Here is a 26,633-nt window from a genome sequence, read left to right on the forward strand (position 1 = left end):
CTTTCGAAAAAGTGATCAGAAGAAGATATGCAAATTCGTGCTGAATTTGCATATCTTCTTTTAAAAGAAAAACGTAGTCTAGACAAACCCTTATACTGGTGCAGGTCAGTAAAATCATTGAAGTAGAACCAGTGTAGCTGAGAGCAGAGTATTGCTCCAGCTAGGTGCAGCACCAATCATTTAGGGAATGTCTACACTACCTTCCTAATTCGAACTAGGAGGGTAATGTAGGCATACCGCACTGGCAAATGAAGCCCGGGATTTGAATTTCCCGGGCTTCATTTGCATAAACTGGGCGCCGCCATTTTTAAATCCCAGCTAGTTCGAACCCCGTGCCGCACGGCTACACGCAGCACGGAGTAGCTAGTTCGGATTAGGCTTCCTAATCCAAACTAGCTGTACGCCTCGTGGAATGAGGAGTACAGCTAGTTCAGATTAGGAAGCCTAATCCGAACTAGCTACTCTGTGCCGCGTGTAGCCGCGATGCACGGGGTTCGAACTAGCTGGGATTTAAAAATGGCGGCGCCCAGTTTATGCAAATGAAGCCCGGGAAATTCAAATCCCGGGCTTCATTTGCAAGTGCGGTATGCCTACATTACCCTCCTAGTTCGAATTAGGAGGGTAGTGTAGGCATACCCTTAGTTACATCAGTTTGTCTTTGAACCAGCAATACATTCTACATTATAGTGTGTTATAGCCTTTGTTTTTTACAAACTAAACTGTAATCAGTGATTCTGTAAATTGATTTAAATGTAAGAACTGTGAAAATTTGGGAACATTTGCAGGCCAGGTGTTGAATAAAGTCTGTTCTTTCTTCCACCAGCTGCTAACAGCTGGAATCCCAATCTTGACAAGTGCTCTTAGTTTTCCCAGGCTTCCATTACATAGTGTACCACACATGTAAACCATCTAGGACTATTAACAAGGTACCTAGTCCCTATTTTTCAGAAAAATGTTTCCCGTTTTTCCATTCCCCACTCCTTAAAACTCTTCCAGTCCAGTATGTTTCAATGCTGTTAAAAGATATCTCTGTTTTACCGTACAATGGCCCCAGTCTCCCTTTAAAAAAAAAGAGCCAAATTCTTATCTTGCATCACATTTAATCCAATATCACACCACTGACTTCGTTAGAATTGCTTTGGATGCATATTGATTTGTGATCAGGTCCATAGCATACTAAATCTTATGCCATGCAATACAGCGGGAACATTCAGGCGTAAAATTATCCTCTGTGGTAGATACAGTGGAAGTTCTAGTGCAGTGAGGTCACAAACCTGTTCTAATTCTGAGCCTATCATGCCTGCACCTAGTCTTCACTGACACTCCCACTAGTGGGGAACTCATTGTTCTATTATTCCAAATACAAATAAGTAAGTAAGCTTTGTAAAGAGAAATCATACCTTGCCAATCTATTAAAATTCTTTGAGGGAGCCAAGGGTATGTCTACACTACTGCACTAATTCGAACTAACTTAGTTCGAATTAGTTAATTCGAACTGAGGGTATGTCTACACTACAAAGTTAGTTCGAACTAACGGACGTTAGTTCGAACTAACTTTAATAGGTGCTACACTAGCGCTCCGCTAGTTCGAATTTGAATCGAACTAGCGGAGCGCTTAGTTCGAACTAGGTAAACCTCATTTTACGAGGACTAACGCCTAGTTCGAACTAGCTAGTTCGAACTAAGGGCTGTGTAGCCCTTTAGTTCGAACTAGTGGGAGGCTAGCCCTCCCCAGGTTTCCCTGGTGGCCACTCTGGCCAACACCAGGGAAACTCTATGCCCCCCTCCCGGCCCCGGACCCCTTAAAGGGGCACGGGCTGGCTACGGTGCCCGTGCCAGGTGCAAGCCTGCCAGCACCCAGCTAGCAGACCCTGCACCTGGCACGGCACAGAGCCACCCACCCGATGCCCCCCAGCCCACCCCCTCTTGCCGGGACCAGGCTGGCGGCTCCCGGGAGCTTGCCCTGGACCGCAAGAGGCGGGCACCTTCCTGGGCTAGTGCGGACATCGTGGACCTCGTCCACGATCTCCGCACTAGGCACAGGAAAGTGGCCGTCTAGGGCAGGAGAGCTGCCAGCCTGGCCACCCAGGACCAGGTGTGCATGAAAATCAAGGGGGTCCACTGAGACCCCCGACACTGAGCCCTGAGCTTACAATGGCCGTACTGGGTCAGACCAAAGGTCCATCTAGCCCAGTAGCCTGTCTGCCAACAGCGGCCAACCCTAGGGACCCTGGAGGGGATGGACCGAAGACAATGACCAAGCCATTTGTCTCGTGCCATCCCTCTCCAGCCTTCCACAAACTTTGGGCAGGGACACCACTCCTACCCTCTGGCTAATAGGACTCCATGGACCCAACCTCCATCACTTGATCTCACTTCCCTTTAAACTCTGTTCTAGTTGTAGCCTTCACAGCCTCCTGCAGCAAGGAGTTCCACAGGTTAACTATTTGCTTTCTGAAGAAGAACAACTTTCTCTTACTAGTTTCAAGCCTGCTACCCATTCCTTTCCTTTGGTGTCCTCTAGTCCTTCTTTATGGGAACTCAGGAAGAACTTTTCTGAATGCACCCTCTCCACCCAACCCCTGCTTTTAGAGACCTCTATCCTGTCCCCCCTCCATCTCCTATTTTCTAAGCTGAACAGTCCCAGTCTCTGTAGCCTCTCTTCATCTGGGACCTGTTCCCAACCCCTGATCATGTTAGTTGCCCTCCCCTCTCCCAGCCTTTCTCTTCCCCTCTCCCACCTCCTTTTCCCAGTCTCCCCCAGTTTTTTTTCAATAAAGACAGAGTCAATGTTGGAAGAAACGTTATCTTTATTTTGTACATCAATAAGAAGGGGGGCTAAGGAAGGGTAAGTGGAAGGAGGTGAGGGAGGAATGGGGTACGAGCCCCCGATGGGGAGGACTGGGCTGGCTCTGCGGGCTTCTGGGGGTGGAAGTTCTCCTGCAGCCCCCCAATTACTCCTTCTCCCGAGATGGCAGCCTGCGGCAAGTGCAGCTGGGCTGATGGCCGAGTGGTGTGATGTGCCCAGTGTGGGCACTCAGGGCACTCCAAGCCAGAACTTCTTTGCAAGCGGGGCACCCCTTAGAACTGTGTGTCCGGGGTGGGGGTCGGGACCCTTTAAGCGCAGCCCTCGGCTAGCCTGAGACAGCATCTCCATGCTCTAAGTCCTCCTTTTATGCCCTGCCGGCACTGCTTCCGGCCATCCTTAAGCCCTGTTCAGAGTCCACTCAATGTGGACTTGCTAGTTCGAACTAGCAAAACGCTAGTTCGAACTAGTTTTTAGTTCTAGACGCGTTAGTTCGAACTAGCTTAGTTCGAATTAACTAATTCGAACTAAGTTAGTTCGAACTAGCGCTGTAGTGTAGACGTACCCTAAGCTATTTCGAACTAGCGCATCCAGACTAAAAAACTAGTTCGAATTAGCATTTTGCTAACTCGAACTAGCGCGTCCACACTGATTGGACGCAGGGGCGCATTTAAGGGCCCCTGAAACCGATTCTGGCAGGGCATCAGGTCAGTAGTTGCTTTGTGTGGCTGCTGTCTGAGGCTATCTGAGGCTCGTGCTTAAAGGGACCCCCTTGGACAGCCGGTTCTCAGCTTTTCCTGCTTGCTTGCCAACCTCACCGAGGGACAGCAAAGCGTTTGTCTCTGTGCCCGTCTGTGTCGGTGCTTCCCTTCGGGGACGCCGCTGCAGGTGGCAACATGGAGCCAGAGCTCGCCCTGCACCTTCTGATGCACTTTCTGGACTTGCTGCTGCAAGCCTGCCAGCAATGGCTGGAGGCTGCCTGGCACCACCTGGTGCACGTCAGCCCCCTGCCTCTCTGCCTGGCTGCCCTGGGGCCATGGAGGAGCTGCGGCGGCGCCTGGACGCCGACGTGCCCCGCCGCATCTGGCGGCGGGACACCAGCAGCGACTGGTGGGACCGCATCGTCCTGGAGCATTGGGAAGACCGACAGTGGACCCAGAATTTCAGGATGAAGAGGGACACCTTCCTGGAGCTCTGCGAGTGTCTCACCCCTGCCCTGCGCAGAAGGGACACTCGCATGAGGCCCGCCATCCCCCTCCAGAAGCGTGTGGCCATCGCCCTCTGGAAGCTCTCCACGCCGGACAGCTACCGATCCGTCGGGAACCAGTTCGGTGTGGGGAGATCCACCGTCGGAGCGGTGCTCATGCAGGTACGGCACTCGTCGGCCACTGGACCAGGGGGAAGGGGGGCTGCAAGGAGGGGATGGGCCGCCCCAGGGAAAACGGGGGAAGGGGTGGAAGGAGGCGAAAGTGCCCCACACCGGAGGGGCCGGTCTCTCCCGGCCGTACTACACGCCGCCCGGGGGGGGTTCCTTCCGGGAGTGGGGCACGGGGCACTGCCAGGGCACGAACACTCCCAGCCACCCAGGCACCCCACTGATTCGCACTTTGCTGTGTCTCTCTGCAGGTGGTCAAGGCCATCAACCGGGTGCTGCTCTGCAGGGTGGTCCGCCTCACCAACCCGGATGCCGTCATCCGGGGCTTCGGCGCCCTGGGCTTCCCCAACTGCAGGGGGGCCATCGACGGGACGCACATCCCCATCCATGCCCCGGAACACCAGGCCTCCCGGTACGTCAACCGCAAGGGGTACTTCTCCGTGATCCTGCAGGCCGTGTGTGACCACCGAGGACAGTTCACGGACATTAAAGTGGGCTGTTCCGGCAAGGCACACGACGCACGGATGTACCGCAACTCCTCCGTGTGCCGGAGGCTGCAGGCTGGGACCTTCTTCCCCGACCGCCACATCAGGGTCGGGGACGTGGACATGCCCGTCTGCCTGGTGGGGGATGCGGCCTACCCCCTACAGCCGTGGCTGATGAAGCCCTACATGGGGCACCTCAATCCGTCCCGCCAGGCCTTCAATGCCAGGCTGACCAGGGCCCGCATTGTGGTGAAGGGGGCCTTCGGGCGACTGAAAGCCCGCTTTCGATGCCTCCTCACCCGTCTGGACCTCGCCGAACACAATATACCTCCTGTAGTGGCAGCATGTTGTGTGCTCCACAATTTGTGTGAGAGAAAGGGGGAGGCTTTCCTGCCAGCCTGGATGGCTGAGGCTGACTGCATGGCTGGCCACTACAGTCAGCCCCGCACCGCCGCCATCCGGGAAGCCCAGCGGGGGGCCGTTCAGATCCGGGAAGCCCTGCGGGAGAGCTTCCTGGTGGAGGAGGAGGAGGACTGAACTCTCCCTGCATGCCCCAATGGGGCCTTCTTCCACCCTCCCCCCTTTCTCATTTCCCCTCCCTAACCCCCCTTCCTAATGTCCAATAAAGACACCTGTTTTGCCAACAAAAATCTCTTTTTATTTAACATAAGTGGGGTGGAGGGAGGGAGGTGTGAGGGTGGGAGAGGGGAGGGGAAACGTGGGAGGAGGGAGCTGGAAGGGGAGGGAAGGGAGGAAGGGACCTAAAATATTCATTGACCTGGGAGGTCATGTGTCCAATCCTTTGGAACGGATAGAACTTTATTTGGCTTGGGTTTCTGGTGGAGGCCTAAGGGTGGGCTGCTTTAAGGAAACTGTGTGGTTGGCTTCTGGGTAAGCAGTAAAGTATTACAGAGGGGGTGTGTCTAGACTGGCAAGATTTGCACAAAAGCGGCCGCTTTTGCGCAAAATCTTGCCAGCTGTCTAAACTGGCCGCGAGAATTTGCGCAAGAACACTGACGATCTAATGTAAGATTGTCAGTGTTCTTGCGCAAGAACTCTGATGCTCCTGCTAGGGAAAAAGCCCTCTTACACAAGTGTTCTTGCGCAAGAGGGCCAGTGTAGACAGGGACAGGAATTTTTTGCGTAAGAAAGCCCCGATGGCGAAAATGGCCTCCAGAGCTTTCTTGCGTAAAACCGTGTCTATACTGGGCACAGATGCTTTTGCACAAAAGCAAATCTTTTGCGCAAAGGCACTTGCCAATCTAGACGCTCTTTTGCGCAAATACTTTTAACAGAAAAACTTTTCCGTTAAAAGTATTTCCACAAAATCATGCCAGTCTAGACACAGCCAGGTTGTTTTATGCTGGGTTGGTAAATCTAAGTATTAGAATAACCACCAGCTTTGGGGTGTGACTTACCAATTTTTACAGTTCTCCCTAGCTGAGTGACTTCAGCTGGCTCCTCTAGAACCATGGCCATGGTAGTTTAGTCAGCAGGATGCTTAATCTTTTCTGGCCTCGTGTCATAGTTAGCATAAGATTTGTTGCAGTTATCTAACAGTGGTATCAACAATGTTTTTTATGGTCATATTATAATCAGATAACATCACAGCATGTGCTTAACTTTAAGAATGGAAAGAGTCCCAGCCTTCAGCAAGACCATTCACATACTCAAGCACATGTTTCAGTGTTTCACAGGATTGGGCTAGAAACCTCAGCACCTTGCAGGATCAAGGCGTAGATTTACAGCATCTGGAAGTTGCTTATCTTGCTCATGGTTAAAGAAAGCTCCTGCCTGCAGAAAAAGAACATTTAAGGATGACCTTGAGCCTTGGTCTACACCAGGGAGCTATTTCGAAATTACTCTCCTTATTTCAAAATAACAAGCAGAACATCCACACTACCAAGCCTGTTATTTCAAAATAAGGGGCTGGTTATTTCTAATTAATAACTCCTGCTTTCCACAAGGAATAACACTTATTTTGAAATAACAGTAGTGTGGTTGTTCCACTGTTGCTATTTTGAAATAACTACTGCCCAGTGCTTCGTGGAGCTCTAAGTCAAGGTAGCACGTCCATATTAAGGGACTACTTTTGAGGCTTTCTTGTAGTGTGGACACGCTATTTCAAAATTATTATTTCAGGAGTTATTATTTCAAAATAAGTTATTTCAGAATAATTTCCTTGTGTAAACATGCCCTGAGGTTCTCTCTCAAAAAACTTTTTTTGGGGGGGCCCTAGGGACAGTCAAATGAGAGTTTTGTGTTAACAGCCCACCAAGTCCAACATTAAGATTCTCCAGGGCTCAGTCATATGCCTACTGAAATCAGTGATAAAACTCCCATTTGACTTCCGTGGTGTAGGACTGGGTCACAAGTGCAGACCAGTTCCATGTGATTCTGGAGAAAATGTAAAAGTAACAGGAGCTACAACCTAATCCAGAGGTGCCATTTTTGATCTACACAGGGCACATTTTTGCAGAAATGCACATTCCACCTCCCTCCCTCACTCTAGTATATACACACAAAGTCCCATAACATTGACTAACATTGACTGGCTATTGAACCCAATGACCCACTCATCCTGTTTATTATTGTTGATGTTATTTTATTAATTTATTATCCAGAGCACTGACTATACTTGATACGGTATTTGTCCTGCTCTCTCTGGAATGGGTAACACCTAATTGCACATCCACAGTCTCAGACCAGACAGGCATTTTCCTCTTTGCAAAACTGGACTGTGAAATTATCTTTCCTTCATTCTTTCATCCACTAAATTTCTTTAACACTTCCCTTCTTACTCCTCACTCCCTCGTCCCCTTCACACAGACATTTTTTTCCTGGTGGTTTTCAGAACTGTGACATCAATGGGATTTTATTTTATTCCAGTCAAGACATGAAGAGCACAGGAGCTTAAATAAATTACAACACTGAATAATGCTCTTGATAAAAGAATGCCAAAGCAGCCTGGCCGCCACATTTGTGAGCTTGAGCCAAAAAACTAGGAACTAATGTCTACTAAGAATCAGCTCTTGCTGCCAGCATCTGATGAAAAAAAAATCTACTCAATAGACAGTTGACCTCATTTAACCCATTTGGCACTCAAGTAGCACCAAGGATTCCCAATTGTCAATGAAATCATGCAGTGAAAATATAAGAGGAGCATGTAGGAGCTTCCATACCTCCTGTTCCTTCCATAATATTAACTCTGCCTTTTCAATGCATAATCTGAGTTAAAATTAAAAGACTTTTCCATAACCAGATAGATTTACAAGAGACATGGAGTGAGTTGGGATTTCAACCAGTGTTTGCAAGAGCCTGCCGTTCAGTATGACTCAGGTTCCCCCATCTCTCACATTTTAGTGTAGTTCATGGATTTCATTCTAATCTCCTTCCCTTTTGATAGAGGTAAAAAGAGATATTGCAAAACTTTCATAGTACTGAGAAATAAAAGAATGCACTTTCCTGCCCCTGGGTTCTCTACTTCCAAATACGATACCTGCTCCAAAGCATTCTTTCTCCAGACTGTGATTTCACTCCCACAGACTCCTAACTGAGGCATTCCAGCATTGGTCTCCTCTTCTCTCTCCCCAAGCCCACATGCAGAGGTGCAGATTCTTCCCTCAGGAGGAAAAATTGGTTTAGGTAGCCTCCTTAGAGGAACAAAATATACCCCAAAGCTATGCGTGTACACGTGCTAATCTTCCCCTGTTGGAAGAATGTGAAGGGAAATAATGCAGTGAAGGCTATACATACAGCATGTGTGCTGTGGCCAAGTCCCTGCCCATAACACTTCATGTCTGACTTCATCCAATGATATGAACAAACGAATGGGTAGGGAAAAGTATATCTCAACAGCTGGGAAATAGCTGCTAGTGGCTGTCACACATATAAGGAGGAGAAAAGCACGGTAAAGAGTCCTAGTTCTCCCAGGTATTCACCAATTGTATCTGTGCTATGAAGGGAAAGAAACAGCAGGCAGATCTTTTCCAGTACTGCCTGACTGGCAGACACATGAGTTTTTCTTCTGAGAGTCTTGAAATTTGCATGAAATCAGTATATGAGAGGGGTTTCCTCTATGACATGACGAATTGGAAATAATGATAACAGAATGTCATTCCCCCAGCCAGCGGCTGAAAGTTATTCATTGTATAATAAGCTCAATGTGCTGCCATATATCCCCAAACACATGCTTCTGAAAAGGGTCTGAAACAAACTGAGCACTACCTATTACTGAGTGGACATCCATCAACCAGTACATTACCTTGGCAAATTGATCTGCCTAAAGACAATCTGATATAGTCAGCTACTATATCATAAAAGGCAGTTACCAACCTATTTGTGGTGTAACTTGTAAGAGGAGGAAAAGGGAAACAGAAAGTTGAATGGGAAAAACTATACCTGGACTTCTTTCATTATAAAGAAGCAAGACTAACAGATCAGGATTTAGGTACCTAATGCCATATTTAAGCACCTAAATAAGAGTATTGACTATTAGAAGCACTGAAAACTTGCAATTGAAGTGGAAATCAAGGGGAACAGCACCTATGAAAATCAGAAAACTTATTTAAGATCATGCAAGTTTGACAATTTTGTTCCAAAAATGTGAGTAGTATCATCAGTGAAAGGTCACCTCCTGTGGCCCTCTGCATCAAGGTTTTAGGGAGAATGGGTTTGAAAAGATCAATTCAGGACTGTGCTTATATATTTTTCTAAACTAATTACATTTTTAAAGAAATGTTATTCATTCATGTTACGTTGCTGTTTCTATTAAATTCATTGAACCATTTGATTGTGGAGTGCCAGCCTCAGATTTCTTCACAGTTCCTCTGACATGTGTCCCACAAAGGACAGCCATCGTGGAGTACTTAAAGTAATTAATGGTGTGTCACTGAGATGAGTAATTGGCCAGTGACTGTCTGGTATGACCAATGCAAACTTGTCATCTGATCATTCCAGAATGTGTATTTTACTGTCTCCACAGGTCTCTGGCTAAAGACCTGTGATTGGGTACATCTATACAGCAGTGTTATTTCAGAATAACTGATGTTATTTGAAAATAACAATGTGCGCATCTGCACAGCAAGCCATTATTTCGACATAATGTCAAGCTGGAGGACTTCTTACTCTGACTCCTGTAACCTGCATTTCACAAGGAGTAAGGGAAGTTGAAGGAAGAGTGTTCTTCCTTTGACTTCTTGCTGTGAAGACTGCACCAAAGCCTAATTAAGCTATTTCAACTTCAGGTATACAATTGACGTAGCTGAACTAGATACCTCAGTTTGAGGTTTAGGCAACTAAATCCCCGTTTTAGGCTCCATTGTGATCCACAAAACTCCCCCAAACTCTGGTGCCTAAACTCTTTCTCTCTCTTTCTGGCCCAATGACTTTTTAAAGATTTATCCACACCAGATAAGAGAGACCCTTACTCATCCTGTCTCTCTTTAAGAGCAGGGTGAGAATTGAACCAGGGTCCTCCAAATCCCAGGTTAATATCCTAACAACCAACTAATGCTTATAGCTTGGGTACCACTGCTTTCCCCTTCTCCTGCCATTTTGGGGGGAGTTAGATGCCTATCTAACGGAACACTGATCAACATGAAGGAGTTATTCTGAAATAACAAGCGGAGCGTCCACACTACCAAACGTGTTATTTCTAAATCAGGGGCTGTTTATTTTGATATATTAATTCCTGCTTCCCTTGGGGGATAAGCTTAGTTTGAAATAGTTATTTTGGGAGTTATTTTTTTGAATTTAGTTATTTTGAAATAATTTCCTAATGTAGACATGCCCTCATTTCTCCCTGTTCATCATACAGGGAATCTAGGTGCCTCACACAGGCATTTTAAATCACAATGTGTTCCTGTGATTTTTCCATATGCCTAAAAGTTAGGTGGTATTGTGAGCAATTATGAAGAAATCCATCTCCTTTTGTGCAGTCCCCATTTCTGGCTGTCAGAGATTTAAGTTGCATCCCTGATCATCTTGGCTAATAGCTATTGATGGACCTGTCCTTCAAGAACTTACCTAATTATTTTTTAAATCCAGTGAAACTTTTGGTCTTCACAGTATCCCTTGGTAACAAGTACCACATACTGTTCAACTGAGCTTTGTGTGAAGAAAATGCTTCCTTTTGTTTGCTGTAAATGTGCTGCCTACTAATTTCCTTGTTGTGTTATTACAGGCAGTCCCCGACTTACGCGGATCCGACTTATGTCGGATCCGCACTTACGAACGGGGCTTTCTCGCCCCGGAGGTTGAGGTAGCGGATTGCTGCCTGTGAGCTCCGGGGCGAGAAAGCCCCGTTCGTAAGCTGCTCCGGTGCCCCTGGTCTGCTGGAGACCGTCTCCAGCAGACCAGGGGCACCGGGTGGGTTCCCGCGCTTCTGAGGCTTTGCCAGAGCAAAGCCTCAGAAGCGCGGGAACCGCCGCTGCTGCCGCTTGAGTCCCGGTGCCTGTGGTCTGCTGGGGACGGTCCCCAGCAGACCACAGGCACCGGGACTGAAGCCGCAGCCGCGGCGGGGGGGGTCCCGCGCCTCTGAGACATTGCCAGAGCAAAGCCTCAGAGGCGCGGCACCCCGCTGCCGCTGCTGCTCTGCTCCCCGTGTCCCTGGTCTGCTGGGGGGGGGCGCAGATAGTGTGCCCCCCCCAGCAGACCAGGCTTTTGTTTTGGACCCTGGAGCAGAGCAGCTGGGGCGCTGCCAATTGGTCCTGCAGCACCCGCTCTGGGCACTACTGGACCAACCCGGCAGCACCCCAGCTGCTCTGCCCCAGGTCCTGATTCAGCCGCTGCTGGTCAGTTTCAGCAGTGGCTGAATCAGGACGCCTGGGGCAGAGCAGCTGGGGTGCTGCTGGGTTGGTCCAGTAGTGCCGAGGAGCGAGGAGCCGCACTACTGGAGCAACCCAGCAGCACCCCAGCTGCTCTGCCCCAGGCGTCCCCAAGTCAGCCGCTGCTGAAACTGACCAGCGCTGACTACAGGAAGCCCGAGGCAGAGTTGCTCTGCCCCAGGCTTCCTGGAATCAGCGCTCATCAGTTTCAGCAGCAGCTGACCTGGGGAAGCTTGGGGTTCTTAAGTTGAATCTGTATGTAAGTCAGAACTGGCGGTCAGTTTCAGCAGCAGCTGAATCTGGACGCCAGTTCCGAATTACATACAGATTCAACTTAAGAACAAACTTACAGTCCCTATCTTGTACGTAACCCGGGGACTGCCTGTACATGAAGGAGTAAATAGTGTGTTCTTATTCACTTTCTCCTCATCATTCATAATTTTATAAATCTCTGTCATAGCCACCCTTAAGTGTCTCTTTTCTAATATCAACAATCCCAGTCTTTTTCATTTCTTTTTACATGGAAGCTGTTCCATAACCTTGTTAATTTTTGATGCCCTTTTTTGTACCTTTTTATGAGATGCAGCAACCAGCACTTCATGCAGTATTCATGGTGCGGTCATATCTTAGATTTAAATAGTGGCATCAGCTATCCTTTGCCTAATGGTTTCTCACATTTTGTTTGCTTTTTTTTGACTGCCACTGCATATTGACTATCAGAGAACTATTCAAAATGACTCCAAGATCTCTTTATATTGAGTGGTAACCACTAATTTAAAAGCCATCGTATTGTATGTATGTTTGGGATATTTTTTCCCAATCTGCATTACTTCACATTTATCAATATTGAATTTCATCTGCCATTTTGTTTCCCAGTCACCCAGTTTTGTGAGATCCCTTTGTAACTCCTCACCATCTGCTTTAGACTTACCTATCTTGAGTAATTTTGTATCCTCTGCAAACTTTGCCATCTCATTTTTTACCCATTTCCCCCATCATTTATTAATATGTTAAATAGGATTGGTCCTAGCACATATTTCTGGGGAACACTGCTATCTACCTTTCTCCATTCTGAAAACTGACCATTTCTTTCCTTTATTTCTTGTCTTTCAAGCAGTTACCAGCCCATGAAAAGACTTTCCCTTTTATCCCATGATTGCTTACTTTGCTTAAGAGCCTTTGGTAAGGGACTTTTTTGAAGGCTCCTCAAAATCCAAGTACACTCTACCCAAAAGATTACCCTTGTCTACATGTATGCTGACTCCCTCAAAAAATTCTAATACACTGATGAGGCAATATTTCCTTTTACAAAAGCAGTGTTGACTCTTCTCCCACAAATCATGTTTGTTTCCATCTCTGATAATTCTATTCTTCTGTTTCAACAATTTTTTCTTGAAAGTGCCAGGATCACCTCTGGAGTCTTTTAGCTATCATCCAGTCATCTGGTAAATAAGCCATTTTTTAAAAATAAGTTAAAATTATTTTAAATCCAAAAATTGCTTCTAATCCTCCTGTTATTTTTTGTGGTTTTACCATCACATTTTCCAGCTTTAAAAGAAAAAAATCTCCCTTGTTGCTGTGTAAAAAGGCTCATACAAACAAGAGAGGAAATTGACTTTATAGCAGCAAAAGTGGACTGAACTAGATACAAAGTGCTGTCAAATGTACAAACCAAATGCATTAGAAAATATAAAGAAAAATATTTGTTATAATAGATTAAAAAGTCTTGAAAGTTTTTAATTTTAAAAATTTAGGAAATCCTTTAAGACTAACTTCTAAGGTTGAATTTTAATGGAATAGAGTTTCTCTGCTGCCTCACCTCTCTGGAGTAGTAATCATTCATAATTTTTGCAGTGGTTTAATTACATATTTGTCATGTGAATCAAATTGGTCAGGTTCTGTACTTACAAAAAATCATCTTTATCATCTGTGTCTGGAAGGGCTATGCCAGGACCACCCCAGTGACATGGCTTTAGCACGTATAAGAGAGGAAACCGTAGGCTTTAACTCTTATGCAAACCCTGGTTCTCAAATTTCAGACTTATAGAATATGAAGATGGAAACTCCGGACACATTACAATAAAAACACCCGTTACATCTGTTCTATGTGAGCCTGCTTTTTGAGGCCTCGCAACACCTTTGTAGAATGTCCTGGAAAAAAAAGGTGGTTATTAGGAAAAAGTGCCAGCTTTTTTGGGAGTATTAATAACCCCACAGCGCTGAGATATAGTACAGGTGACTGAGGAGCTGACCCCCTGACCCCCTATATTGTTCTGGCAGGGGAAGGCCTCATATGGGAAGAAGAGCTGATACCAGGCTTAACTATTTAGGAGGTCCGTTGAAAGCGGACTGCTGCCAGGGCTGGCTGGCTCAGAGAATAAGCGCTAAATCATCCACCAACTGTGCGCTCCGCCATGGGATCAAAGCAAAAAAAAAAGAAATTTCCCTTGCTGGGCAACCAGTTCAACCTCTTCTTGCTGCCAAGCTCCTCCAAACCGCCCAGAAGCAGCCCATCCTGCCAGTGCTGTTTTTCTACCACTTCCCAGCGGTCTCTCCAATGTAGGCAGCCCCTGCTTCGCAGAATCACATGAAACAAAGAGAAGAGGAAACCCATGCTCGTGTGTGCTTGGCAAGGCCACATAGTTTGTGAGAGTTTTTATTATTCTCATTATTCTCATTACTATTTATTTTTATTATTATTATTATTATTATTATTATTACTACTAGGCTGTGTCTACACTGGCATGATTTTGCGCAAATACTTTTAATGGAAGAGTTTTTCCGTTAAAAGTATTTGCTCAAGAGAGTGTCTATATTGGCATGTGCCTTTGCGCAAAAGATTTGCTGTTGCACAAAAGCAGCCGTGCCCATGTAGATGCTCTATTGTGCAAGAAAGCTCCAATGGCCATTTTAGCCATCGGGTTTTCTTGCGCAAGAAACTGATGTTACCTGTCTACACTGGCCTCTTGTGCAAGAACACTTGCGCAAGAGGACTTATCCCTGAGCGGCGTGTCAGAGTATTTGTGCAAGAAGCACTAATTTTATACATTAAAACATCAGTGTTCTTATGCAAATACTCGCAGCCAGTGTAGACAGGCAGAATGCGCAAAATCTTGCCAATGTAGACACAGCCCTAAGCTCTAAGGGTATGTCTACACTGCCACCCTAGTTCGAACTAGGGTGGCTAACGTAGGCATTCGAAGTTGCAAATGAAGCCCGGGATTTAAATATCCCAGGCTTCATTTGCATCTTGCCGGGCGCCACCATTTTTAAATCCTACTTAGTGCAGACTCTGTGCCTGCGACTACACGCGGCACGGAGTAGGTAGTTCGAATTAGGATCTCTAATTCGAACTACTGGTACACCTCATTCCATGAGGAAGGATTTAAAAATGGCGGCGCCCGGCAAGATGCAAATGAAGCCCGGGATGTTTAAATCCCGGGCTTCATTTGCAACTTTGAATGCCTACATTAGCCACCCTAGTTTGAACTAGGGTGGCAGTGTAGACATACCCTTAGAGGCTCCATATTCTAGCATCTTTCATCTCTATCTTGTTGGCTTGCCTCTGGCCCACTGCAGCAGTGACCAAAAATGGTGCTGTCTAGTGGTTGTTGGGTGATCTATGTGAAATGAGTTGGAAATCTCAATCCAGTCCATTCTTAAAACCACTACACCCCTGGCACAACTTGTCAGCCTCTTTGGCAGTCTCCGTAGAAAGACCAAGGAAATGACTGGCTTAGGCAACTGGAGCAGTGCCCCCATCCCTTGAGGTGGTTCTGCCTGGGTAGGGATGGGGCAGCGTGCATTGTCACAGCCTGGCCTGTACTTGTTCTCTGGGTAAGTAAAAATCCAAAGCTACCAAAATGGCAGCACTCACATTCATTGAATTTCACAGAGAGCAGCAACTTTGAGAGGCATTTCAAAAATAAGACTCAGCTGTTCCTAAGTAAAGGAAGTAACCCTTTGACGTAGAGTAGCTGTAACCCTCCTCATATTTGGGCTTCTTTCCGATACAGTGAAGTACATTGGTACAGACAGATCTCCTCGGTATGCCAGCCATACTAAGACTTTCTAACTACCTGTGATTATGAAGATTTTAGTGCTTCAGTACGGTCTCAGATGGCAAGAATGCACAGAGAAGTTACTGGAAGTGATTCCTCATTTTTCTCTGATGATGCTATCTACCAACCAAAATACATTGATTTTTTTGTTTGGGGATGTACTAGGAATCTGGATAGTGCACTGGCTTCCTGCCTTCACCTTGAACATTTTTTTTCACTCCCAGGCACAGAAATACACAACAGCTTCTTAAAAATGAAGAAGTGGTGACACCTAGTGGTGCATCAGACATAATAATTTCTTATTTCCTAGGGTATTCTTTCATATTGTTTTCAGTAGAAATATTAGTCTGATTGTAATGTGAGATACGTGGATACCATCACTATGTGCCTGTAATCACCAAATCAGCCTCTGATTTACATTAAAACTCCCTTTTAATGATGAAGCTGCTGCTGATGCTGCATCAGACAATTGTGTCTCTCCACATAATGTCACGTTCCTTAAAACACAGTATGTAGTCCGCTATCCACTTCCTAATAAATGTGACACTGTGCTAAAAAAAACAGCAGTGTGTATAGAAAGCAGGTTAAATGCTTTGAAATCTGACCACATTTATCCTTAAAGAAAAGAGTTGCAAGCATTCATTGAGTTTAGATGGGCTCAGAGTTGCAGACATTTTCTTCAGAGCTTCTGTATCAAGGCTGTTTTTATAATGTGACTCCAAACTATATCCTGTGGCATGCAGCAAATTCCTGGCAGGCTGTCTAATCTGACTCAGTGGTTGGCAAATTCTTTTGTCTTTGAAGACTACACAGAGATTGCCTTGGTCAGCAGCAGTCAAAGTTCTCACGCTGGCTTTAATACTATGACAAGAAGTCACAGTGAAAAGCAACAAATCAGTCTAGACATGCATCATGAAGATATGGTTCCTTCCTAACAGTGGCAAGTCTTGGTCATTTTTCAGAGAAACAGAATAATGTAATGTTTTAATAATGGCTACCAGCCTCCAATCATTCAAGATCAGCTAATGGAAATCTTTCTTGGCTTGATGGGCTAATTGGTTGGATACCGGCCACATTTTATCATAGGAACCTGTTGCAATGCAGTCAAAATATCATTGAGTGTTGCTTTGGCCTCTGTGTGCATGCTTGTTTGTATCTGTAAGAGTTGGTAGCGGTGCAACTTCCCAGCTTCATGTCCATATTTGTGCATAGTACATTAAGCAGAGTTTCCACTGCCCTCAGTGAGAGAGAAAAAATATCCCTCGTTTCTGGTACAGCTTGTGATTTTTTTATGCGTCGTTTCCACAATATATGGATGGAAACTGAAACATTGGACAATGCTTTGGTGTTTTTATCTAAAGACTTATTTTACCATACAAACCGATTAGTACCCATAACTTCTCTCATGTTCTGTCTCAGGTATTTATTAATCCAATTAATCCAAAACAAGTGAATTTAAAAGGACCCTAATTTCATCTTTCCAGGTTTTAGCAGGAGACTTATCCTGTGCCAGTGCTAATAACCATTTCTCTTGCTTTTCAAATAATTGAATCTGCTTAAAAATTAGTTTTATTTAGTGTACCTTCTAAAGCAGGACTACTCAACATGCAGCCCGTGGGCCACATGCAGCCCGTGGCCCATTTGTTTGCAGCTCACAGGGCGGTTTGGGTTTACGCAGGGCTCAACATGCAGCCCTCAGGTGGGATCCTTTGAACATGGCCTCCATTGGGAACACGCTCCACAACAGCGAGGCATCTCCCAGGCGGGGTGAGCATTGAAAGATGCAAGCGGACGGGCTGGCTGGAACAGACGGGTACAGGGTGTCGGCATTTCTAACCCTCAGGGAGGAGATGCCGGGAGTGCAGGGGCATTGTGGGAAGTGCTTTGTATTCATACCTGTCAGTGTGAAAGAAGCTATTTGCATATATATTTACATGTATATGCAACCACACTTAAGTTGCGGCCCTCGGCATGTGCTGTGAGTGTCATTGTGGCCCCCGGGGCTTCCAAAGTTGAGTAGCCCTGTTCTGAAGAGAGTACTGTTTTGTGAAAGTGGGCAAGTCAAATTGTCTAGCGGCTGCCCACAAAATGAGTTGGATATCCAGTGATCAAATGAATCACTTACAAATGGCTCGTCGGGGCTGGATATACTGGTGGATAGCAGGCCCACTGATGGGAAGGGGGGAAAGGGAGCAGTTGCCCCAGGGCCTGGCGATTCAAAGGGGCTCCAGGCTCCCAGCCACCGCTGTGGCAGCAGTAACAGCCAGAGCCCCAGGCCTTTTAAGTCACCACTGGAGCACCACCCTGCATGCTCTGGACAGCGCTAAGGGCTGAGGGGGCCCAACACCACATGCCGGGCAGTGCTGAGGACTGTCAGGGTGGTCAAACACTGGAATAAATTGCCAAGGGAGGTTGTGAAATCTCCATCTCTGGAGAAATTTAAGAGCAGGTTAGACAGACACCAATTGGGGATGTTCTAAATGGTGCTTGGTCCTGCCATGAAGGCAGGGGACTGGACTTGATGACTTTTCAAGGTCCCTTCCAGTTCTAGTGTTCTATGTTTCTATGATTCCACTGGAGGCCCCACCCTTTCATGGAGCCCCACCCCCAACCTTGCCCAGGAGCCCAATGAAGCTGTCAGCCCCCCTGGGGGATAGAAAGTCAAGCTGTGATTAGATCAGTTCACTGGGCACCTGGATATCTGGGTTCTATATTGCATCTTCTGCAGATCTGCCACATTGCCTTCGGTGAGTCATTTTACTACTTTGCGTCAGTCTAACCTTCTGTAAAATGGAGGTTCATTCATGTTTAAGATGCTTGACTGGGAGGTCCTGCAGAGATCCAAAGTACAGTAGACTGTCACTGTTATGAACCTGTTGGGAATGTTTGTAATTATGAACAAAATATTATGGGTGCTGTTTCAACATTTACATCTGAACATTGACTTAATACAGCTTTGAAAATGTACTATGCAGAAGAAAAAGCTGCTTTCACTATTTTTTGTAAGTATTTACATTTAACTCAGTATTGTGCTGTCTGCTTTTTTGTTGGTTGGTTGCTTGCTTGGTTGTGTCTGCTGTTGTCTGATTGAATCCTCCTGGTTCCAAATAATGTGTGTTTTTAATCGTTTAGTTTGTAACTGTGGTGGTTGTTACTCTGAGGTTCTCCTGTAATCTTGTTGTTTATGATCACTAGTCAATTGTACCCAAGCCACTGATGAAAGAGGGGGAAAAACAAGAAATGAAGGACTGATAATTTTAACTTTTAACAAATACTGCCCCCATACTCCTCCTATGTAAAGCAATCGTTGATAGCACATGTACTATGGCCAGGTACTGCTAGACATCTTGAGAACCATTTGTTCTATTTTACGTTTGTCAATCTCTCCATGGTCTCTGTGCAGCTCCTACATTTTAAAAGGTTAGAAATTCCAATCTCTGTCCCTTCACAGCATGTAGGAGAAATAGCTTGGCAGGTTTACAATGGGAAGGAGATGTTGTATGTTACTTTATATGAATGAATAGCTATGTAGAAGAATTTATTGGCATAAAGCTAAGTGGAAAAAATGACTTTTGCCTTTAGTTCCAATGGCGGTGATCTTTCTTATCTCTTGCAAGAGTGAGTCATATAACATAGGGTCAGCTCCTCAGAAGCCTCTCATTTAACAAGCCTCTCCTTATTGACTGACACCTTTATTGTTCTGATGGAAGGAACTGTTCTGAAAGGTCAGTAAGGGTACATTTACCCAGCAGTGGTATTTCAGAATAATGTCAGTTATTCTGAAATAACAAAGAGTGCGTCAACACTACAACCCTTTATTTCAAAATAATGCTGAGCTGGAGGACTTCTTACTCCAACTCATGGTAACCTTCATTTTACGAGGAGTAAGGGAAGTCAAAAGGAGTGTGTTCTTCCTTTGACTTCCTGCTGTGTAGACAGTGCCAAAAATTGAGTTAAGCTATTTCAACCTCAGCTGCGCAATTCCAACTTTAGTCCTGCTGTGTAGTCATACCCTCAGGAGGAGGCGGTCTCTGGGGTAACAGAGCCAATCCCATGGAGGACTTTGAATATCAGGATAGCACCGGACTAGATTCTGCATTCTGTGGGGAACTAGTGCAGACAGTAGATCACTGAAGGTACATCTACACAGCAGGGCTAAAGTTGAATTAAGCTACGCAACTTCAGGTATGTCAATTGCATAGCTGAAGTTGAAATAGCTTAACTTAACTTTTGGCACTGTCTACACAGTGGGAAGCTGAAGGAAGAACACTCTTCCTTCCACTTCCCTTACTCTTCGTGAAATGAGGGTTACAGGAGTCGGAGTAAGAAGTCCTCCAGCTCGACATTATTTTTAAAAAAACGGCTTGCTGTGTAGACATGCTCTTTGTTATTTCAGAATAAAATAGTCTCTCTGTCAGTGTCTTTAAAGCTCTATGGGAGGCCTTTCTATCACTGTTGTATCTATTTTATGTTGTATTGAGACTCCAACCCTTCCTCAGCTTTGTCAACAATGCTAGTCTTGATTTCCCATTTGTCACGTTTCCCAGCTAGCACCTTTGTGCATTCTCCCCTGCCACCGTAACGTATAGGAGCCCCATCAAAATCCTCAAGACCATCACATTGTCCTTTAAGTCTCTCCCATAAATTCACCTGTGTCGCAATGCCTACGCAGTTCAAAAAGGGTTAGGCAGCTGATGGGCTGTAACCACTTCTAATCAGGCCAATCATTGTTACCTCCTGCTCTCCCAATCTGTTGTCTCTCAGAGTATACTTAATTTGTAAACTCTTTGAGGGCAGGGACAGTCTTTGTTCTGTTTATACTCTGTGGCTCAGAGACTCTTTGGCAAAAGGTCCCCTGTTCTTTGCCAGCTCCTCACATCTCAGGATAGATAAACTCACTAAGGATGTAATAGTGTAGTTGATTAACCAAGTAATCAATAAGCAAAAGCTTATAGGTTAATGCTATAGACTACATGTATTCCTCCACATCCCCTCCTCCCCCGCCGGTAAATTTTTTAGCAGTCTGGATAGCAGCCCGGCTCAATCCTAGCTCACGCCAGGTCCAGGACCTACCCCTGCCGTGGCTCTGCATTTAAAGTGTATTAGGAGCTGGACAGGTAGACAGCCCAGTTCAGTTCCAATACAGAGACAGCAGCAGGGAGTGGCAGGGGGATCCTTGGGAGTGAGGTGCACTGGCTGTTGGCCTTACCCCCAGGAACTATAGAATAGTCAACTCACCGATAAGAATTCATGAGGTTACTCAACTAGTCGATTAACCGATATTTAACATCCCTAAAACTCACTACACCAGACACAAGTTTTAGAAGGTATCATCGATAAAGTGTAACATGGACGATGTTGTCAGTCTGGCGGGGTTGTCCCCATGGGTTCCTGCTCTGTCAATGATGATAACCAAAAGGCTGCTTGTGTGTGTACTCAATGGTGTGTGCTGTGTTGACTTACGCACTTGGTCACCACAGCAGACCCCAAAGACCACAAATCAGATGAGGTTCGAAGGTGCCCAGTCAGGTTTATAGTTAAGTGAAGTACAATAATAGTGGTTAGTAGACTCTACCAAATCACCACATTTATGTACTCATAACAATAGACTCAGCTCAACCAGTGGGAGATCCCCACTGCCCTCCCCAGTTGGACAAAGACTATCCCCCCAAGACACCACTTTATATACAGATACCAACAAGTTACACATCACTCCTGGCATTGTCAGGTTACCACCCTGTGATGCTACTTATTTACCACCCATCGCTGTACCTCGTGGTTTGATTAGATCATCTCTAGACTGTGACTAGTCAAGATTCATAATCATTGTGAGATGCATGTATAGTAATATTTAAGGAATAGTGTATTTATTTTTTAAATATTCTTGGGGTAAAAGTTAAGCTATGTCTACACTACTGCCTACTGCCTACTGCCTACTGCCAAAACATTTCACCTCCCCACCCCTGAGTGACAAACATTACACTGACATAAGCACTCGTGTACCCAGTGTTATGTCATTGGAGGAACTTCTGCTGACATACTCTGCTGGTGCAAGCAACCAAAGCTGTCTTCACTGTATTGGGACAGCTGCCCTGCTGCAGCACTGTACATGTAAACATGACATTAACCAGGGGATAACGTATCTGGGCTATGCCCCATTCAGGCAGTGGAAAGTTGTCAGCCTGCCCTTTCTAGCTGGCGACACAATGCAAGGCTGTTATTTAACCTTGAACAATGCTAAGATTTGCAGTCAATAACAATCAAAAAACAATTACAAATAATCAAAACCACTTGAAGGCAAAAAAGGAATGGCTCAGCAAGACATGGGTTTGCCTTATCTGTGGATAGAAACAAAAGACTGTTTTCAGTAAAAACACAGAGGAGGGAGAAGCACTTATTATCCATTCACTGAGAAAACCCCTTGTGGAGCAGAGGAAGGAGGAGGTTTCATTAACTAGCCAGCTCCACAACAGACTGAACTTCTGGGTGGGGGGAACCTCCTTTATTAAATAGGAAAGATAATTATTTAAGTATATATAGATTTGATTATTGGTTTTGTATTGGAACCATTTGTTTCCACAACTTTCTCTCATGTCTAGTGACATCTTTAGTCTTTCTTTAATAAGCCTCCTTTATTATAAGTGCTCACAAATGCTGTGCGGTTTAAGGTAAAACTATCAGACTGTGCCTTTGGGTGCAAAGGATCTGGGATGTCTGTGAGTAGCCGCTCTCAGGGCTGAATATCACAAGGGAAGGGCACATCTATTGGCCTAACCCAGAGCAGAGTGACTTAAGATGACTGAACAGCTGTTAGCATTAGGGTGTGGCCACCCAGGCAGACACAGGCAAAGACACCCTGATGCTGGAGGCAAGGGGGGGGGGGTATGTCTACATTACAGAGGGTTTTTTTTTCGGAAAAACAACCGTTTTTCCAAAAAAAGTCAATTACATCCACACTGCAGTCACATTCTTCCAAAAGAAAATCGAAAGAGCAGAGGGGGTGTTTTTGATATTGGTAATCCTCATTCTGCGAGGAAGAAGCCTTTTTCTGAAAGAGCTCTTTTGGAAAAAGGTGTGTGTGGACGGGGAAGAGGGAGTTCTTTCGAAATAGAAAAGAGGAAAAAGCACAGGTGCCCTGGTGGCCACTCCGTCCATAGTAATCACAGTTGAAACGCGAGAGAGCATCCATTCAGTGTGGACGCTATCTTTCGAAAAAGCAAATAGCTTTTTCGATAAACTTTTGCAGTGTGGATTCTCTCTTTCGGAAGAAGTTTTTTCGTAAGATCTCTTCCGGAAAAGCTTCTTCCAAAAGAAGCCTGCAATCTAAACATAGCTGGGGTGACAACTCTCTGTTCTGACCTGAGAACCGCCTCAGATAGTACCTAGCACAAAGGGGTTAAAGCTTCTATGTGCTTCTATAATCCAAGTAAAAAACAGTAATAATAATGGAGTCAGTTCACCTTTGCTATTTTAGCTTCCTCATTTTGTTAGCTCTTCCTTTTTAGACAAGCTTTTCATTTTCCTGGTTTGAGTCAGAATAACTGTCTTTTCCTGAGTCTTTGGATCATGTTCTACCATATTTAACTGATTTGTTGGTTTTCTGTTGTTAGAGACTTTCAAAGCAAACACCATCACCATCTGCATTCCTAAACTGATAACAGGATTTTATTGTTAAAATATCTTGACCAAAATTTTTTTTTAAAGTTAAAACAAAACATTAAAAAAATTGCTGTCCTGCTAAGACTTGAATGGAGGCCTGTCATAGCTGGTTAGCCAGGGAAAAACATCAGACTTCTCTACTCTGCTTCAAGTTTTAATGGCATCTTCAAGGGTGTGTCTAGACTACATGCCTCCTTCGACGGAGGCATGTAGATTAGCCAGATCGGAAGAGGGAAATGAAGCCGCGATTAAAATAATCGCGGCTTCATTTAAATTTAAATGGCTGCCCCGATCTGCCGATCAGCTGTTTGTCGGCAGATCGGGGGAGTCTGGACGCGATGCCCCGACAAAGAAGCCTTTCTTCATCGACACAGGTAAACCTGGTTTCACGAGGCTTACCTGTGTCGATGAAGAAAGGCTTCTTTGTCGGGGCATCGCGTCCAGACTCCCCCGATCTGCCGACAAACAGCTGATCGGCAGATCGGGGCAGCCATTTAAATTTAAATGAAGCCGCGATTATTTTAATCGCGGCTTCATTTCCCTCTTCCGATCTGGCTAATCTACATGCCTCCGTCGAAGGAGGCATGTAGTCTAGACACACCCCAAGGGAAATAAAACTGAAGGAGAATCTATTTTTCCAATAGCATCTTTTGGATCAAATGATAAAGTATCCTCCATGTGTGTACCTGGAAACTTTTGCCTGCATACTTTGGGTTAAATCCATCCACAGGTCTCAATTCTAGAGTAGAAGTGTGTGGGGGAGAACATGGGCATCAAGTGTAATGGGTGGGGGAAGGCACTACCTTCCCAAATTGCCAGCCTGGCTCTGCCCCCACTCCACCTCCAGAATGCCTACTATGCTCCTGGCCAGGGAGGCCGGTACTCTGGCCCAGGACACTGGAGCTGCTCCACCCACCCTCCTTCCTCCCAATGCTCTGGGGCAGGGAGGCTGGAGCGCACATGCCCTCCCTGTGGTGGGGGGAGGGGTGTGTGGAAGCAGCTTGGCTCCTTTGGGGATCAGGCCTGGTGGGGGGCTGGAGGCTGGTCTCCCCCAGCCCTATCTTCACAAACCACCCACGGGGGTGGAGCTCATCTCCTTAGCTGCCCCCCAGGTCATAGAGTAAATGCTGAGCCATTCTATGGGTATGTCTACACTACCCTCCTAATTCGAACTAGGAGGGTAATGTAGGCATACCGCACTTGCAAATGAAGCCTGGGATTTGAATTTCCCGGGCTTCATTTGCATGAAGCTGGCCGGCGCCATTTTTAAATGCCGGCAGTTCGAACCCCGTGCCGCGCGGCTACACGCGGCACGGAGTAGCTAGTTCGGATTAGGCTTCCTAATCCGAACTAGCTGTACTCCTCGTGGAATGGGTGTGTGCCTGCCTCTGGGGAATGGTAGGAGAGGAGGATTGGTCTGCGGGGGTGGTGTGCCTGGCTCTGGGGAAGGGGAGGAGAAGGGGATTGGGTTGGGGTGTGCATGTGTGTGTGTGTCTGGCTTTGGGGAAGGGGAGGGGGACTGGGTTAGAGCAGGCTGCTCTTCCCCTTCCCCAAACAGTTGGCATGCTTCCTGAAATGCCAGGTCTGTCTCACCACTGGGGACTTTTCTCCTTGCTGTCTTCCTGCACAGTGGGAGATGGGGGAGGGAGTAGGAATCCTGGGACTGCATGCCAGCTCCAACTTCTCAGGAAGCACATGGATGTCGTGGGAAGCAGAGGAAGAGCACACGCTTCCTGGGAAGTTGGAGCTGGCACGCAGTCCTGGGACTCCTACACACACACCCTGCGCAGGCAGTCAGCAGGGGGAAGGAAGTCCCTAGCGGAGTGACAGACCAGGCATTTCAAGAAGTGCTCTTCACGCTATCTCCACTGCTATTGTGGCTCTTCATCTGGAATGATTTGGCCACCCCTGTAATTAGGGAACCTCCAGAGACAAAGGAATAAATGAATTAATCTCTTTCAGGGATAGTCAATAAGTCTACCATGGGCCAAATCTAGACCACCAGACACTTTGAAATAGACCCTAACATATTTTTATTTACTTATTATCATCATGATTATTCTTATTTTGTATTATTTTCTCTGGAGTCAGGACCTTGACTGTACCTTGACCAGAAATTTGAACCTTGACAAAAACTAGTTGCTTCCCTCTCTACTGCTTGAGCTAAAGAGGCAGGTTCTGTAGGTGATGTCTGTAACAGATTTCCATGCTCCATGGTGGTCACATAAAACATACCGACTAGTGGGTTATCCTTACATACACACCCTGACACCTACTAGGCCCACCAAGGGCGGGGGAGGCAAAGAGGGCAGCTGCCCTGGGGCCTGGTGATTTAAAAGGGCTCAGGGTTCCCGGCCACTGTCACCACTACAGACGCAATGCCAGTAGCCAGAGCCCTGTATCCTTTAAATCACTTCTGACGCTGTGGGCAGCCCTGAAGGGTCGGCTGGGGGAGGCTGGCCCACAGCACAGTCCCTTTCGCCTGAAACACTGCCCCTTCCAAGGGCCTGAAGCCAGCCCCTTTCCGCCTCAGTGTACCCTCTAAGATTTCCCATCCGTGAGCAGAGTGAGTTTTGTCTCATGCACCAATACTGACGTCATGCGCGCTTGTTCGGATATGTGCCACTGTGACACCCCCCAGTTACTAACAAAATTATGTGAGTGTATATAACAATTTAAATTATGTATATAAGAAAAAATACTAACCCAAGGGATAATTAACAAGGTGCGTGACACTGCGGTAGAGGAATCAGGACGGGGGGAGTTCGGGCCAGGGGGTGTAGGATTCATGACAGGTGGGAGCTCAAGATAGGGACTTGAGAGGTCAGGGAGGTGGCAGCTCATTTTGTGGGTGGTGGCTGGAGCTGGACTGCCCATTCCTCCAGCATTTCCTTGCAGGGGGTGGGCCCAGGACTGGGTTGCCCAACCCTCCCTTCTTTCCCCCAGAAGCTGCTCGCTGGAGTGAAGCAAAGCTGGCTGGTGCTGCAGCCAACAGCCAGAGGAAACATTTGGGGATTACACGATGGCCTCAGATCCAGCGGAGCTGCTGCCACTGCCCACCATGTAATGGCCACAGTCGCTGGAGCTGCCGCTGCCACCCACCACCCAGTTCTGGCCGGGCCTGCCACAGCAGCCACTGCCTGCCACGTGGCCCTGTCAGCCAGGCTGCAGCATCCCGCCCGCTGTAGCTGGAACTGGGGCCAATGAGGCTGCCCTGGCATGGACAGCCTCACTGCGCCCCTGCTCCAGCCAGAGCAAAGGGGGCAGGGCACCCACACGCCGCCATGTGGCTCTGCCAGAACCCACCAGGCTGCCACTGCCACCACCACTCACCTTCTGGTCCAGCAGGGAAGTGAGTGGTGGTGAGCGCTGCTGAACAGCTCTGCAGACAAGGTGGTGGGTGTCAAATTGCTTGAGCAT

At 46.5% G+C, this 26,633-nt stretch overlaps 1 protein-coding gene across 1 annotated transcript; it reads left to right on the forward strand.

Annotated features, from left to right (window-relative positions):
- The first annotated feature begins 3,842 nt into the window (after nt 1–3,842).
- Nucleotides 3,843–9,662, forward strand: LOC142818605 (uncharacterized). Its single transcript, XM_075899772.1, has 3 exons — nt 3,843–4,175; nt 4,433–4,672; nt 9,651–9,662. Exons 1-3 carry the CDS (start codon nt 3,843–3,845, stop codon nt 9,660–9,662), a joined length of 585 nt encoding a protein of 194 aa, XP_075755887.1.
- Nucleotides 9,663–26,633: the final 16,971 nt, after the last annotated feature.

Source organism: Pelodiscus sinensis, chromosome 1 (genome assembly GCF_049634645.1).
Source record: "Pelodiscus sinensis isolate JC-2024 chromosome 1, ASM4963464v1, whole genome shotgun sequence".
Taxonomy (NCBI): Eukaryota; Metazoa; Chordata; order Testudines; family Trionychidae; genus Pelodiscus; species Pelodiscus sinensis.